Source organism: Stegostoma tigrinum, chromosome 7, assembly GCF_030684315.1.
Source record: "Stegostoma tigrinum isolate sSteTig4 chromosome 7, sSteTig4.hap1, whole genome shotgun sequence".
NCBI lineage: Eukaryota > Metazoa > Chordata > Chondrichthyes > Orectolobiformes > Stegostomatidae > Stegostoma > Stegostoma tigrinum.
The window spans coordinates 22515330-22531558 of NC_081360.1; the positions used below are offsets into that span (position 1 = coordinate 22515330).

General features: G+C 45.5%; 1 protein-coding gene across 1 annotated transcript in view; it reads left to right on the plus strand.

Annotated features, from left to right (window-relative positions):
- The window catches only part of ahr2 (aryl hydrocarbon receptor 2), a 139791-nt gene that overhangs the window by 97315 nt on the left and 26247 nt on the right, over window positions 1-16229 (plus strand). Inside the window, exon 3 of the mRNA XM_048534697.2 lies at window positions 14742-14854. Within this exon, the coding sequence (XP_048390654.1) occupies window positions 14742-14854 (113 nt within the window). The remainder of the gene's footprint in view (window positions 1-14741; window positions 14855-16229) is intronic.

A 16229-nucleotide genomic window follows, 5' to 3' on the forward strand; every position in this document is an offset into this window, starting at 1 on the left:
ATAACTCGAGGCGATCGATGTAAGATTGTCACTGAGAAATCCAGTCAGGAAGTCAGAAGAAATGTCTATACTCGGAGGGTAGTGAGAATATGGAACTTGCTCCCACAGGGAATGTTTGAGGTGAATAGTGTGGATGCGTTTGAGGAAGGGTCGACAAGCAAATGAGGGAGAATAGAATAGAGGGCCACACTTGGGGTTAAAATGAGGAAAGATGGGGAAGGGGATTGAGTGGAATGCTAACATGTACTTGGGCTGATTGAGTCAAATGACCAGTTTCTGTTCCGTGTATTCTATGCAATGGTATACGGCAGACTGGAATAGGAGTGGTGAAGATAAAGTGGGATTGAGGACCTTAATGCCAATAAGGATCTAAGTGTGTTTGAAGCTCACTTCAGTGTACACAGGTCCTGCCACCTCCTACCTTTTAGTGAGATGGAACAACCATTTACAGTTGACCAGGTTCTTTGTTGTTATACCTGATGTGTTCAGTCACTTCTATTCCCCTCTCCAACCCCCACTCTCTTCCTATTCTTTAGATATTGCTGGGTGATTTTGATGCACTTACAGTGCTGCAGGACCTTTCAAGACAATCTGAAGTGTCTGTTCACTCTGGGTTTAGTCGGGCACGTGTCTATCATAGATATTATGTATCATATAGACATCTATCATATCATGTGCACATATCTTTGGCAGTGATCGATGAAGTGGTATTACCTTGTGCTTGAAACAGCACTTTCCTGTTGTTTCGTGGTTTCGTTCTATTGTTGATACACAGGGGCCAGGTAATGCCGGTGAGGCTGGACTGATGCTGATGCATTTGCACGCTTCTATCAGCCTGTTTGGCAGAACCACTTAAGAGATAGGCAAGATCGTTATCAGATGCCGCACTCCAGCCAGATTTGAAAAAAAAATTAGTGTACCTTCCAGTGACCTGAAACAAACTTTTCTGCGATGACAGCTTGTGAGTTGGAGCCATTTTGAAACTTGGGGCGGTGTATTCATATTTTTTTTCAGTATTCTTGAGTGCTTCGATGGACCTCAACAAAAAGAAAAGGCCAGCTTGAGAAAAATGCTGAGCGCTTTTGTTTTGTTTGAAGGAGCTCTTAGTGATATCAGAGCGAAAGAATGCCTCTGCTGAATTTTCTGCGCATTGTTTTTCTCTCGGCTTTCCCAAGCCACATCGGTGTGTTAACTGGCAAAATCACGATACAGACAGCAGCTTGTAACAACGTGCTTAAAGAGAAAACAGCTAGTGGTGACACTGCGACCACAGGGATTCCAGTTTCACTACAGAAATGAGTCTGGTGCGTTTAATGCCATGGTCTGACCCTCAGAAAGGTGAAAGCTCTGTGCAAGACAGATACAAACAAGCAAAGGATTCAAAAGGCTTAACAGTTGTGCATTTTTTTTTTAAGAAGAGCTGGGCAAAAATGCTTGCTGGAGATCTGAGGGATTTGTTTTAAGAAAAAGACACAAAATGCTGGAATTAACAGGTCAGGTGACAAATGTTGGGAAAAGCAGTATTCCTATTTACTTGTCACTGGCTATCGCCTTTCCTGCACTACATCAATCTGCACAGCAAGCTCCCAAAAATAACAAAATGCCACTGACCAGATGATCTATTTACATGATGGCGGTTGATGGATAAATATTGGTTCGGACAACAAGGGGATCTTCCTCGCTATTCCTTGAAATGCCAAAGGAACTTACAGCTCCTCTTGTGAGCGAAAAGCTTTGATTGAGTACCTTGTCTGAAAGATCTTTGCAATGATGCAATGTTCCCTCATTCTGGCACTCGCATTGTCAGCGTGAATTTTTGTGTTCAGTTCCCGGTAGTGGATCTTGAGTCCACAAGTTTCTGAATGAGGTGAGACTGCTACCCACTGAATTTAGATATGACTGATCTTCCAGAAGCTTTGGGCTGTTGCAGAATATATTAACAATGACCACATGGGTGGCTGCTTTGAAAGTCACCCTTCTTAGTCTTGTGGCTGGAATCACTTACATTTTGATAACTGAGTTTGGTCTGTTGATAAGCATTATGGCGTTGTAGCATTTATATACATGTTTTCCTTTTCTGAATAGAATCACAGAAACCTGTGTCTCCTGCTTTTTCCTTTATCCCTGCATTCCATTACTACCCAAAAAGCTAACCAATGCCCTCTTGAATGCTTCATTTGACCTTGCGTCTACCACATTTCCAGGCAATGCATTCCATAGCCTAACATCTGACAAAGGATTCTCTCTCGTGTTTTATGTAAGAATTCCCAAAGCAATTTTGTCCAGTAAAATCAAATATTGTTCAATGTCTCTCTACAATCATCCTTCCCAGGAACAAATAGGAGAAATATATTATTGTCTATGAGAAAGTCCAAATGTACATTTAAAGTGAGGGTACAGTTATTATTCTTGTGGAAAGAATGCAAACTTTTTTAGCTTTAAAGATTAATATTAGGAGCTGTATCTAGGATAGCTAAATTAATTTTAGAAAGATTCTTTGGTTAGGTGGATCAGTAATAATGCTGTTGGACTTCAATCGCAGCTCTAAAAATGCAGCTCTTAAAATGTTATTTTTATTTCTTAGAAGGGGCGGCACGGTGGCTCAGTGGTTAGCACTGCAGCCTCACGGCACCAGGGACTCAGGTTTGATTCCAGCCTCTGGTGACTGCGCGGAGTTTGCGTGTTCTCCCCGTGTCTGCGTGGGTTTCCTCCGGGTGCTCCGGTTTCCTCCCACAGTCCAAAGACGTGCAGGCTAGGGGGATTGGCCATGCTAAATTGCCCATAGTGTTCAGGGGTGTGTGAATTATAGGGGGATGGGTCTGGGTGAGATGCTGCAAGGGGTGGTGTGGATTTGTTGGGCCGAAGGGCCTGTTTCCACACTGTACAGAATCTAATCTAATCTAACCATGTGTCTTTTTCAAATCACTTCAAATCTATCCCCACTTGTTCTTTTTAATTGCGGGAACAGTTTATCCCTATATAGTCTTTCCAGCCCACAGTGGTTTTGAAAATCTCAATCAGTTCACGTGAACTGCTCTCCTCAGAGAGAACACGTCTCTAACTTCCTCAATCGAACCTCCTAATCGAAACTTCTCTCCAGAACCATTGGAGTAAATCACTTCTGTTTGATATGCTCGCATCCTTCCTATAACTGTGTCCATAATACTGACAGATTTAACGAGTCTCTTGTACAAGTTCAGCATCACCTCCTTGCTCTACCTTTGCCCCGATAAATAAAACTGAGGATACCGTATGTTTTGCTTACTGCTCTGTTCAGCTACCTTCAATGATCTGCGCACATGTCCACCCAGGCCTTTGTGCTCCCCTCTCTGAATTGTACCTCATTTTATGATGACTTTCAATGTGCCTCTGACCAAGACTCTTTACCTCACACTTCTCTGCATTCAATTCCATTCGCCCGCTCCACCAACTTGTGTCCCGCTCTGCTCCTCGCAGTTTACAGTGCACACACATTTTGTATCATTTGCAAACTTTGAAATCATCCCATGCACACTAGGATCTACATCATTGGCATAACTTAAAGGAAAAAGCAAGGTTCCCATTACCGAGCCCTGGGGAACTCCACTACAAACCTTCCTCCAGTGAATAACTGTGTCGCCTCTAGTTGTATCCGGTGCCAGTCTCTGACTGCGAACTTCCTGTTTTCAAGAGGTTAGGTCAGCGACCACAGCTGAGGCTCTCGCTGTGCTCACATAGTGCCTGCATGTGCGCACCACTGAGGACTCTGTCTCGCTGTACAGAGCGGTACTGAGCAGCTCCCCGAACTACCATTTGAAGCACAAAGACTTGTTTGTGCTGGTACTATGTGGGTGGCTCCTGTACCTAATTATCTTTACTCGAAATTGACCTATTGTGAATAACAAATTATTTATTGAAACCTGTCCTTGGACCCACAAACACACACAGACACACATCCCATCCACACACCTCGTCTGTAATCTCTACAAATGTGTAAAGCTTAGCGTCTCCAGCTTTTTCTGTTAACCAGGCCGCAATTGACCAACTGTTGGCTCAGGAACAACCACACAGTCCGATTTATTGGCCAGCTCTCTGGAAATTTCTAAAATATAAACCAGACACCTAGAATCTGATTGTAGAAAAATAAGGCCTTTTTTTAAAACTTTCCATTCAGTATCTCGTGGTAGGGTGTCTCTAGTTATTAAATTTTTTGAGGTCAGCAATAAAGCCAACTATAGCCACCACACAAAGCCCCTCCATACTATTACCCAATTTCACCCCATCCCCACCCCTGACACGGTTACGCTGCCTGTCTTTCGCGCACACCCACTCCCTCTTGTCATGCACACACACGCGTGTACAATATAGCCTGAGGTTGGTTGGTGACCTCAACTGAGTCTAATCAGGGACCAATCTGCAAACTCCATCCAAACACACAAGTGTTTGAATGGGCCCTGTCCTTGGTGAGATATTACTGTTGACGGGCCGTTGTGTAGCTGCAGAGCTCACCGCTGTTCCAGGCTTGCTGACTTGAGAGGCTCATACAGGAAGGTTAGGTGTTCGAGATTTTAGAACTGTTGGTATACCAATGAGTGAATAGGATAGACAGAAATGCAGAAGGCCATTTGGCCTACTTTACCCATGTTGTTGTTAATGTTCCCCTTGTTTACACTTCAGACCCTTCATCAGACAGGGGGATGGGGTGAGGGTTCTGGAATAAATAAGGAAAGAGGTGTGCCTGTTTTTAGATTTGTGAAATCTTAGTTCTGCTTTTTTTGTGTGTGGCTTTTATTTGGGAGCAGTGAAGGCTGCTTCCATTTGGCGCTGGTCCGAACCAGTTACCCTTGGGATGTCTAGCAACTTTGAGTTCATCGATGTGGACGTTGTTAGCAAGGCCAAACATTATTGCCGCCTTGAACCACGGTGGTCAGTCGGGTGTAGGAAAACCCGCGGTGATTTAGTTCCTGGACTTTGACCCAGTGACAGTGATGAGTGTGTGATACGGTTCAAAGTCAAGATGAAGTGTGTCTCAGAAGGCAGTCTGCAGATGACTGTGATCGCTCGTATCTGCGGCGCTTTCCCTTCTAGGTGGTAGATACCACACGTTTGAAAGGTTGAAGGAGGATTCTGGAATTGCCGCGGTACTGCTGCTACTGTGTCTTGGTACTTGGTGTGGTGCCTATGACCTTCCTCTTGCCCGAACCGTCAGTATGTACAAGCTGAGCAGATGCCCATAATCCTTCAGCTCCCTCTGCCATCCTGTAGACCCTCCGACAGGTTGGGATTGCTGGTGTGGAGACGGCTTGCTGGATTTTACGCACTGCCCCCAAGTATGAAACTGCCGCTTCAAAGCTGCAAAATCCAGCTCGAGCAATGGGAAGCCGCACAAGGGAGCAGTGTGCTGTGAGCAGCATGATATTGTTCCTCAAGCTGAAACAGCACCTTCCAGAGTGGTGAGGGGGAGGGGGTGAAATTTGTTGGAGTTGCAGGGGAAGACATTTTGATTTCCTCCCCTCCCCCCAACGCCCAACATTAACTTTTTAGGATGTGAATCTCGTTAATTAAACAAACATTTCTCATTTAAAGCCCTTTGCCCATGTACCAGGGTTCTGCTTGCTGATGTAGCACGTTCACCTCTTAGTCTAGTATACAGACTCGCACTGACTTGCTTGGAAGGTAACTGTGGCTAACTTAAAAGGCTCTGAAGCTCAGCAGAACAGTCACACTTTGAAAACACACAAAGTTAAAATCTTGAGTGGACGCAGATCCAAAGCAGACTGTATGTCTGTCTGTTATGTGTTGTCTCTGTTTCTCGCTCTCTCTTGCTTTTTTCTTTCTCTCTCACTTCTTTCTTTTTCTCGCTTTTTTCTTTCTCTCGCTTCTTTCTTTCTCTCTCTCTCGCTTCTTTCTTTCTTTCTCTCTTGCTTCTTTCTCTCTCTCTCTCTTGCTTCTTTCTTTCTCTCTCTCTCTCTTGCTTCTTTCTTTCTCTCTCTCTCTGTGTGTGTGTGTGTGTGTGTGTGTGTGTGTGTGTCAGGGCTGCAGAACATAAGCTGATATTGAAAGCAAAGGGAGCCCAGCTGCCCTGTGTTTTGGCAGGACTTCATGGGATGGCAAGTTTGTCCCGTGAGGAGCAATTGAGTCGACTAGGCCTGAGCTTCGGAGAATGAGAGGTGATTTCATTTGAAACGTGTACAACTCTGCCAGTGCTGGATTGAGTGATGAGGCTTCCTCAGGCTGGGAAAAGAGGAATCCAGACCAAAGTGCAACACTCTCAGGATATGGGGTCGGGCATTTCTGACTCGGATGACGAGAAACTTCTCCACTGAGAGGGTGGTGAATTTGTTGAAATCTCTACCACAGAAGGGTCCAAAGTCACCAAATATTTTAAAAAGGAGTATATTTCGAGATGCTTAAGGGTACTGGGGGATATGGGGAGAAAGCAGGAGTGTGACATGGAGATAAAGGATTGGCCATGATCATTTGAATGGCAGGATGGGACAAATAGTCTACTCCTCTTTATTGGTAGCGATGAGTAAATAAGAGAAAGATAGGGAGAGAAAGAAGAAACAAAAATGAGAAAAAAACGTTCTCACATTAACATGGTGGTGTATATAGTCCTGTAAAAACACCTCTTAACTTGATGCTCAGCTCTGTTACTCCTTGAGAATTTCAAGCAGCTGATGAAGGGTCTAGGCCCGAAACGTCAGCTTTTGTGCTCCTGAGATGCTGCTTGGCCTGCTGTGTTCATCCAGCCTCACATTTTATTATCTTGGAATTCTCCAGCATCTGCAGTTCCCATTATCTCTGATAAACCCTGCAATGTTTTTTTCTCTTTCCTCTCTCGCTCTCGCGCTCTCTCTCTCTCTCTCTCTCTCTCCTTCTCTCCTTCTCTCTCTGTCTCTCTCTTTCCTTCTCTCTGTGTCTCTCTTGCTCTCTCTGTCTCTGTCTCTCTCTCTCTTTCTCTTTCTGTGTCTACCCTCCCACCCCTACCCCACAACCATCTGGCTCAGTTTTTAATGTAAGTCACATGGATGCAAATGTCAGAAATAACTTGTCCTCTGCTTTTCCTTTGTAGGGGTGGGGTGGGGAAGAAACTTGCTTCCAATAAATGCACCATATGGGGTAAGGTAAAGCCATTTGACCTTTTCAGCACTTGTTCCTTGACAGACTGGGTCCAGACATCTACACTGACCCAGTGCCCTCAAGGACAAGTACTGTGTTACAAACCTGCAAGTCCCTGAGGCCATCAGCCAGAACCTGGAGTGTTGAGCCATCCTCCTGTCCCAATCATCATTTTAACCCAGCCTGCTGTCTGACCTAACATCCCCTTCCCGTGGCACCACTGCCCCCTCTGTCTCTCGCCACAGCACCAGGGTGATTGTGTTGTGTGGAATAATCGATAATCTCAATTTTAATTCACTCTTGGGATCTGTAGTAAGGCCACTGTTTGTTGCTAATCCCTCTGGAGAGCATGATGATGAGTTGCCGTCTTGAAACACTGCAATCCATGTGGTGTGGGTACACCCACAGTGCTGTTATGGAAGCCTCACGTCTGACCGACATTGAAGCAATGGCAAGTGCCAAGTCTAGATGGGAATGCGAGGCTGGTGGGGAAGGCCTTATCCTATACTTACTGTTACCCTACAACTTGGCATCACTAAAGACTTCACTATGAGGGATACAAGAGTGATTTAAGTTCCAAATGGAGCAGCAAGGGACTTTTGACTTTTGGTTGCTCTGTCTAGACTTGAGCATTCCAGAGCAACCCTGGCTCATATTCCACACTCCATGAATTTGAGCTCGTCCAGACCTCTGCTGCCTGTGTCCTAACCTATACTAAATGCTATTACTCCCTGGCCTATATTGGCTCCTAGCCATGCTCCTCCCTGTTTCTGCCATCTCTTCCAGCCCCACTGAGATATCAACTTCTGACCTCGAACAGCCAGCCACCTGGGCCCTAAAATTCTGGAATTCCCTCCTCTCTCCTCATTTAAGACGCTACCACACACATTTCTCTCGGATCAAGCTTTTACTGATCTACACTAGTGTCGTTTCCTTAGGTTTGGAATCTTTTTGAAAGCTCCTGCAAAACATCTTGGGATATTTTGTTGCATTGAAGATCCCTTACTGTTCACAGAGAGAGTGATGGGTGTGTGGAGTACACTGCCAGTGGTGTAGTCGAGTCAGATACATTAGGGACATTTAAGCGACTCTTGGATTAGGCACATGGATGATGGTAAAATGTAGGTTTGCAGGGTAGTTTGATCTTGGAGGAGGATAATAGGCCAGCACAACATCGTGGGCCGAAGGGCCTGTACTGTGCTGAACTGTTATATGTTACTTACATAAAACTTGCTGCTCGTGAGTAAGTTTAGGAGTTCCACTGCCTTCATGTGAGGTTTATCCACGCTGGTTTGAGCCATGAGTTTGGTGATGAGAGGTATTTGCCTTGGCTGGTGTTCACTTCATTTTGGTAATAATTTCTTGCAGACCAAAAGGGCAGCTCTGTTTCAGCTCAGTAATCATGTGAGATTCTTGATGACGTGGCAGCAGCCTTGGTCTGAAGGAAACGAGATTGGGAAGCATGTAACCAAGTGATGGACTGCCAGAGCATCACTTTTTTCTCCCCCCTCTCGTTGTTGCCCTCAGTCTGTCAATTTCCATGGTGGGCATACAGATACCAGTCAGCGTAGGGTAGGCTAGAATCACAGACGGTACAGATAGAAAGAAAGGAAGAGAGACGTAAAAGAAAGATGAGGCGGGTGGCTGGATATATCCAGTAAGAAGGAAGAAAATGTCGACTGTAATCTTGGCTACATTGTTGGTTTTAACCTTTCCAATTTTAAAGCTTCACCCCTCAATAAGTTAGCAAGGGAGCGAAACTTCAAAATTCGAAAGGATTGATAACAAGCTAGCAAGATATCTACCCTTTCCAATTTCAAAGCTTCATCCCTTTATCTTGCTGTCCATTCTAAACCGGCAAAGTGCCAATCTGGCCACAGAAACAAGTTGTAGCGGAGGAATCCTCAAATAAACGTGGCCACACTTTTCACAAGCATTAATTGCCTTGGTTTGGAACTCCTTTATCAATAATGTTGAGCGCATTAGATTTTTTTTACTGGTTTTTCTCAGAGCATCTGACTTGGATGTTGCCCCTTCTGCTGAGTGTGGCTGTTCTCCAGATGCTCAGTTGTGAAATACTGTGCTCCTGGTTAACAGAGTGCAGAGCAAACCCATTGTTTGGCACTCCCCTCAAGCCCTGAGGGCCAGTGGAGCTCTACAAGGTTAGGATTGAACCAGAGCCTTGCACAATGGTCTTAATTTGAACAAACCCAGGGTGATAGACTCTGGAGCGCACCAAAACCAATTCCTGGCTCTGAAGAATATGTTTTCTGCCACCTTCTCAAACCCACTCAGGAGGTATTCAAACCTGTTAGTAAAATTTATTCAATGCACCGTGAAAGGGAAATGCTGTCAGGAGGTTAAGGATCTGGAGTTCATTCGCCCAGTGTAACATGGTCTAATAATATTATGTCAGCACAGAAGATGGCCATTGAGTACATGATGGATTGGATAGAGTTTATCATACACGTCAAAAGAGGTTAAAGAGAGAGGTTTTTGCATCAAAAATACTTACACCCAACTAAATTCATATGTTTGAGCATAGCAAGTAATCTTTACTCCTAGATAATGGGAACTGCAGATGCTGGAGAATTCCAAGATAATAAAATGTGAGGCTGGATGAACACAGCAGGCCAAGCAGCATCTCAGGAGCACAAAAGCTGACGTTTCGGGCCTAGACCCTTCATCAGAGAGGGGGATGGGGAGAGGGAACTGGAATAAATAGGGAGAGAGGGGGAGGCGGACCGAAGATGGAGAGTAAAGAAGATAGGTGGAGAGAGTGTAGCTGGGGAGGTAGGGAGGGGATAGGTCAGTCCAGGGAAGATGGACAGGTCAAGGAGGTGGGATGAGGTTAGTAGGTAGCTGGGGGTGCGGCTTGGTGTGGGAGGAAGGGATGGGTGAGAGGAAGAACCGGTTAGGGAGGCAGAGACAGGTTGGACTGGTTTTGGGATGCAGTGGGTGGGGGGGGGAAGAGCTGGGCTGGTTGTGTGGTGCAGTGGGGGGAGGGGACGAACTGGGCTGGTTTAGGGATGCAGTAGGGGAAGGGGAGATTTTGAAACTGGTGAAGTCCACATTGATACCATATGGCTGCAGGGTTCCCAGGCGGAATATGAGTTGCTGTTCCTGCAACCTTCGGGTGGCATCATTGTGGCAGTGCAGGAGGCCCATGATGGACATGTCATCAAGAGAATGGGAGGGGGAGTGGAAATGGTTTGCGACTGGGAGGTGCAGTTGTTTGTTGCGAACTGAGCGGAGGAGTTCGCAACAAACAACTGCACCTCCCAGTCGCAAACCATTTCCACTCCCCCTCCCATTCTCTAGATGACATGTCCATCATGGGCCTCCTGCACTGCCACAATGATGCCACCCGAAGGTTGCAGGAACAGCAACTCATATTCCGCCTGGGAACCCTGCAGCCATATGGTATCAATGTGGACTTCACCAGTTTCAAAATCTCCCCTTCCCCGACTGCATCCCTAAACCAGCCCAGTTCATCCCCTCCCCCCACTGCACCACACAACCAGCCCAGCTCTTCCCCCCCACCCACTGCATCCCAAAACCAGTCCAACCTGTCTCTGCCTCCCTAACCGGTTCTTCCTCTCACCCATCCCTTCCTCCCACACCAAGCCGCACCCCCAGCTACCTACTAACCTCATCCCACCTCCTTGACCTGTCCGTCTTCCCTGGACTGACCTATCCCCTCCCTACCTCCCCAGGTACACTCTCTCCACCTATCTTCTTTACTCTCCATCTTCGGTCCGCCTCCTCCTCTCTCCCTATTTATTCCAGTTCCCTCTCCCCATCCCCCTCTCTGATGAAGGGTCTAGGCCCGAAACGTCAGCTTTTGTGCTCCTGAGATGCTGCTTGGCCTGCTGTGTTCATCCAGCCTCACATTTTATAATCTTTACTCCTGTCTTGTTTCTCTTCCGTCTTGCAATGAAAGTGTTGATATGTACCAGGCTACAATTCTCACAGAGATAGTAGGAACTGCTGATGCTGGAGAATCTGAGATAACACGATGTGAAGCTGGATGAACACAGCAGGCCAAGCAGCATCAGAGGAGCAGGAAAGTTGATGTTTTGGGTCAAGATCCTACTTCTGAAATGTCAACTTCCCTGCTCCTCTGATGCTGCTTGGCCTGCTGTGTTCATCCAGCTTCACACCGTGTTATCTCAGGATACAATTCTCATTGTCTTAACATTCCTCATTTTAGCAAAAGGTGGAGTGCCCACAGGCTGTAGAAGTGGAGAACAACAGTTAGGTTAAAAAAGCAGACTACCCATGTGCGCTATCCTGTACATATACTCTGTCTCGCATGCCCCATCACACCTCTCCATATCTGTTATACACATACAGAGTTATTTGAGATCAGCTGCCAGTTCAACAAGTTGTATATCTAATTGAGTAGCACTTGTATAGCAACAACCTGCAGACCCCCACTCAGTTTGGGTTCTGCCTTGCTCACTCAGCTCCTGACCTCCTCCACAGCATTAGTTCAAACATGGACAAAAAAGATGAATTCCAGGGGTGAGATAAGACTGACTGCCCCGATGACTAACCAAGGCAACGTTTGACTGTGGATAAGCATCTTTGTCCCCTAACATCATTACAGGGTTCCCCAGAGTAATGGCCTAGGTCCAACCGTTTTCAGCTGCTTGATTAAGGACCTTCCCTCAGTCGGAAGGTAAGAAGTGGGATGGTTGAGCAATGTTCAGCCCCATTTGTGGTTTACATGATTCTGCAACAGTCTGTGTCCTTAAACAGCAGGACTCAGGAAATTACCAGGCTTGGGCTGAGAATGTATGAGTCACACAAGTGCCACTTAAGAGCCATTTTCAAAATGAGAGAGAGTCTAACTATTCACCCTTGACATTTCATGTATTACCATTGCTGAACTCCCTCCTGGAAGTAATCACTGACCAGAAACTGAACTACACCACCCATGTAAATACCGTGGCTACAACAGGCCAGGAACTTTAAGGTAAAGAAACTCGTCTCCTGAATTCCCAAAGCCTGTCCACAATCTGCAGGTCAGAAGTGTGATTAAATACTCTCTACTTGCTTGGCTCTGACAACACTAAAGGAGCTTGACACCATCCCCAATGAAGTCGTCCACTTGATTGGCACCACATCCACCACTTTCAACGTTTACTTCCTTTACGTCTCATGCAAATTCGCAGCAGTGTGTGCCCTCCACAAGATGTACAACAGTAACTCACCAAAGGCTCCTCCAACAGCAACTTCCAAATCCATGGTCATTACCATCTGGAAAGACAAAGGCAGCAGATACATGAGAGCACTACCTATGCTTCCATCTCCAAGCCCTACACTATTGTAACTTACATCATCTAGCCTTCATTTTCATTAAGTCAGGCTGCTGGAACTCTCTTCCTCACAGCACTGCTTGCATTCTAAGGACTGCAGTGGTTAAGGCAGTTCACTGCCACTTTCTCAGGGGATTTGGAGATGGGCAACAAATATTGGCCCACATTACATGCATGGATCAAAATATAACTGATTTGTATCAAAATGATTTGAATGTTAATATCGGAGGTGTGATTAGTAAGTTTGCAGATGACACCAAAATTGTAGTGGGCAGCACAGAAGTTCATCTCAACAGGAGCACAGCAGGACCTTGATCCAATGGGCCGTGGAGTGGCAGATGGAGTTTAATTTAGATAATTGTGAGGCACTGTGTTTTTGAAATACAAATCAGGGCAGGACTTATATGCTTAATGGTAAGGTCCTGGAGAGTGTTCCCGAACAAAGGGTGCAGGTTCATAGTTCCTTGAAAGTGGAGTTCCAGGTAGGTGGGGTGATGAAGAAGGCGTTTGGTATGCTTACCTCTATTGGGCAGTGCATTGAGTATAGGAGTGGGGAGGTCAAGTTGCAGCTGTACAGGAACACTGGTGAGGCCATTTTTGGAATACTGCATGCAATTCTGGTCTCCCTGCTGTTAGGAAGGATGTTGTGAAACTAGAAAGGGTTCAGAAAAGAATTACAAGGATGTTGTCCGGTTTGGAGGGTTTGAGCTCCAGGGAGAGGCTGAATAAGCTGGGGCTATTTGCTCTGGGGTGTTGGAGGTTGAGGGGTGACCTTTATGGAGATTTATAAAATCATGAGGGGCATGGATGGGATGAATAACCAAGGTCTTTTTTCCCAGTGGAAGGGAGCCCAAAACTAGAGGGCATAAGTTTAAAGTGAGAGGGGAAAGATTTGAAAGGGAACTAAGGGGCAACATTTTTCATTGAAAAGGATGGTGGAATGAGCTGCCAGAGGGTGTGGTGGAGGCTGGCGCAATTATAACATTTAAAAGGCATCTGGATGGGTATGTGAATAGGATGGGTTTAGAGTGATATAGGACAAATACTGGCGAATATGTGTTCTGCATGGATGAGTTGGTCCAAAAGGTCTGTTTCTGTGCTGTACAGCTCTGTGACTTTATGAAGCATGACGTACTTTTTTTTTGTTCTGGAGGGACCATGTGCCATCAAGCACTAATCGTACAAGTTATTCTTCCTCAAGCGGAGAATGTTACAGCACACTTTGTTGCAGAGGTTTTTAGTAGACCTGCTCTCATTGTTTGACACTGCGATGGAGAAGAGTTTGAAAATTGTGACCGTAGAATTTATTTCATCCCATAAGACCATAAGACATAGGAGTGGAAGTAAAGCCATTCAGCCCATCGAGTCCACTCCGCCATTTAATCATGGCTGATGGGCATTTCAACTCGACTCCACTCCCCTCACTCTCCCCATAGCCCTTGGTTCCTTGTGAGATCAAGAATTTATCAGTCTCTGCCTTGAAGGCATTTAATGCCCTGGCCTCCACTGCGCTCCGTGGCAATGAATTCCACAGGCCCACCACTCTCTGGCTGAAGAAATGTTTCCTCATTTCTGTTTTAAATTGACCCCCTCTAATTCTAAGGCTGTGCCCATGGGTCCAAGTCTCCACATCTAATAGAACAACTTCCCAGTGTCCACCCTTTCTAAGCCATGCATTATCTTGTAAGTTTCTATTAGATCTCCCCTCAACCTTCTAAACTCTAATGAGTACAATCCCAGGATCCTTAGCCGTTCATCATACGTTAAACCTACCATTCCAGGGATCATCCGTGTGAATCTCCGCTGGACACGGTCCAGTGCCAGTATGTCCTTCCTGAGGTGTGGGGCCCAAAATTGGACACTGTATTCTAAATGGGGCTCAATTTAGGGCTAAAATTCTAAATCCCCTGATGAGGTGGCACTGAAGCTGGCCCTCATAAACCTCAGGAGTTTTGGAATCATTGTTCTAATTTGCCATGGGAAATTTAAACATTTAAAATGTTAGGTGAATTGTGAACATAATGGACTTTCTGTAAATTGTTAGACTTGTTATTGAATCATAAGTTTTAATGAAAGGACAGACAAAAGGCTGAGAGTTGTGTGAATGGACTGCTAAAATGGGTTTGACCTGAGTACACTCCAGTTCAGGTTTATTAAACTTGCTGCTGAGAATAAACCAATGTTTTATGAGAAAAGGCTACCTTTTATGAGTAATTTCTTGTCTGGCACTAATTTATTTTGTCTGAAAAGAGAAATGTACATTGATTTGTAACCCTGTTCCTTGTCTAAAGTGTCCCTTTGTTTGCATCCCTTCAGCCAGCATGAAGAGGAGCAAGGCCAGCTGGTTGATGGACAAGCCAGCATACTTCCAAGGAAACGGACTGCAAAATGGTCAGCCGATCGTCCACGAGGGAGATCTATTGCTCGAGGTGAGGAGCAATGTAATGCCAGAAAGATGAAGCACTGCTAGACAGATTATTTTGAAAAATGCTTATGCTCTCTTAATTCCTTCTCAGTGCAAAGTGTTGAGGAACATCTATAGGATTTGAATCTGGAGTATGGGAGTGCCTAAACTTACAGGATCTTGAGTATTGGAAGGATTGGGCTTTGCAAGAAAGCATGGAGGTGTTTGCTCTGATTTTGATCATGATGACCAGAGTAATCGTTCCCTAGATGCATTCTGTGCTACATTACAGAGATGGGAGCTGTCCCAGGGTAGTAACAATTAATGACACGTCTGTTGGAGATGACGGATTTTATTTTCATTCCTTCACGAAATAAGAATGTTACACAGAGTTCGTATTTATGCCAAATCTTAATTGGCCTTGAGAAGTTGGTGGTGAGCTGTGGTTTTGAACTGTCACAGTCCATGCAGTGGAGATATATATACACACACTGCTGTTTGGGGAAAGGAGTTCAAGGAATTTCATCTAGTGACAGTGGAGGAAAGGTGATGTGTTTCCAAATCAGGAAGGTGAGGGACTTGGAGGGGAACTTAGTGGAAGTGGTGTTGATGTGCATCTACAAGCCTTGTTCTCTGGGTGGCAGTGATCGTGGGGTTAGAACGTTGCTGTTGAAGAAGGTTTGGTAAATTATTTTATGGATTGTGTAGACGGTACACAGCATTGTGTGGCGGTGCTGAAGGGAGTGAATATTAAATACGGTTAATGAGTGGTAATCAGTTGGGCTGCTTTGTCCTGGATTATATCAATCTTTGTGATTGCTGTTGGCAATGGACTCATCAGACAAAATGTGGCTGCTCCTGACTTGTGCCTTGTAGATGGCAGACAGGCATACAGGACGTGAGTGGTTCACTGCAGGGTCTCTCGTCTCTGACCTGCTCTTGTAGCCGCTTATGTATTTTTGTGGCTGGTCTATCTTTTGAATCAATGGCCGACATAAGGGAGCTATTTGTTAAGCCAAATGGAGCAAGGCTGAGTAGAGTTTGGAAGAGTGGCATTTGGGCAACATTGAGGAGTGAGGTTTTGGGAGCTGTTTTTCCAGGATCGGAGTGTGTGGGATGAGATGAAGCAAGAAAGATAAGGATGGGGGAGGGTGTCAAACCTGTGGGTCGAATAGCTTTGTCGGTAATAAAAGCTCATACAGGGACTGGGAATAAGGCCACACAAAACAGCATGGTAAATGAGGTGCCCAAAACTGACCAGAGCGTGAAAGGCAGTGGGGATGTCAGTGTGAATGGGAAAGTGAAGTAAAAAGGGGAGAGTGAGGTAAATGAAACAAGTGTAACTCCAATGCCACCATGTTCAGGGACTAATACTCTTCACTGTTCTCGAATGCTGTCCA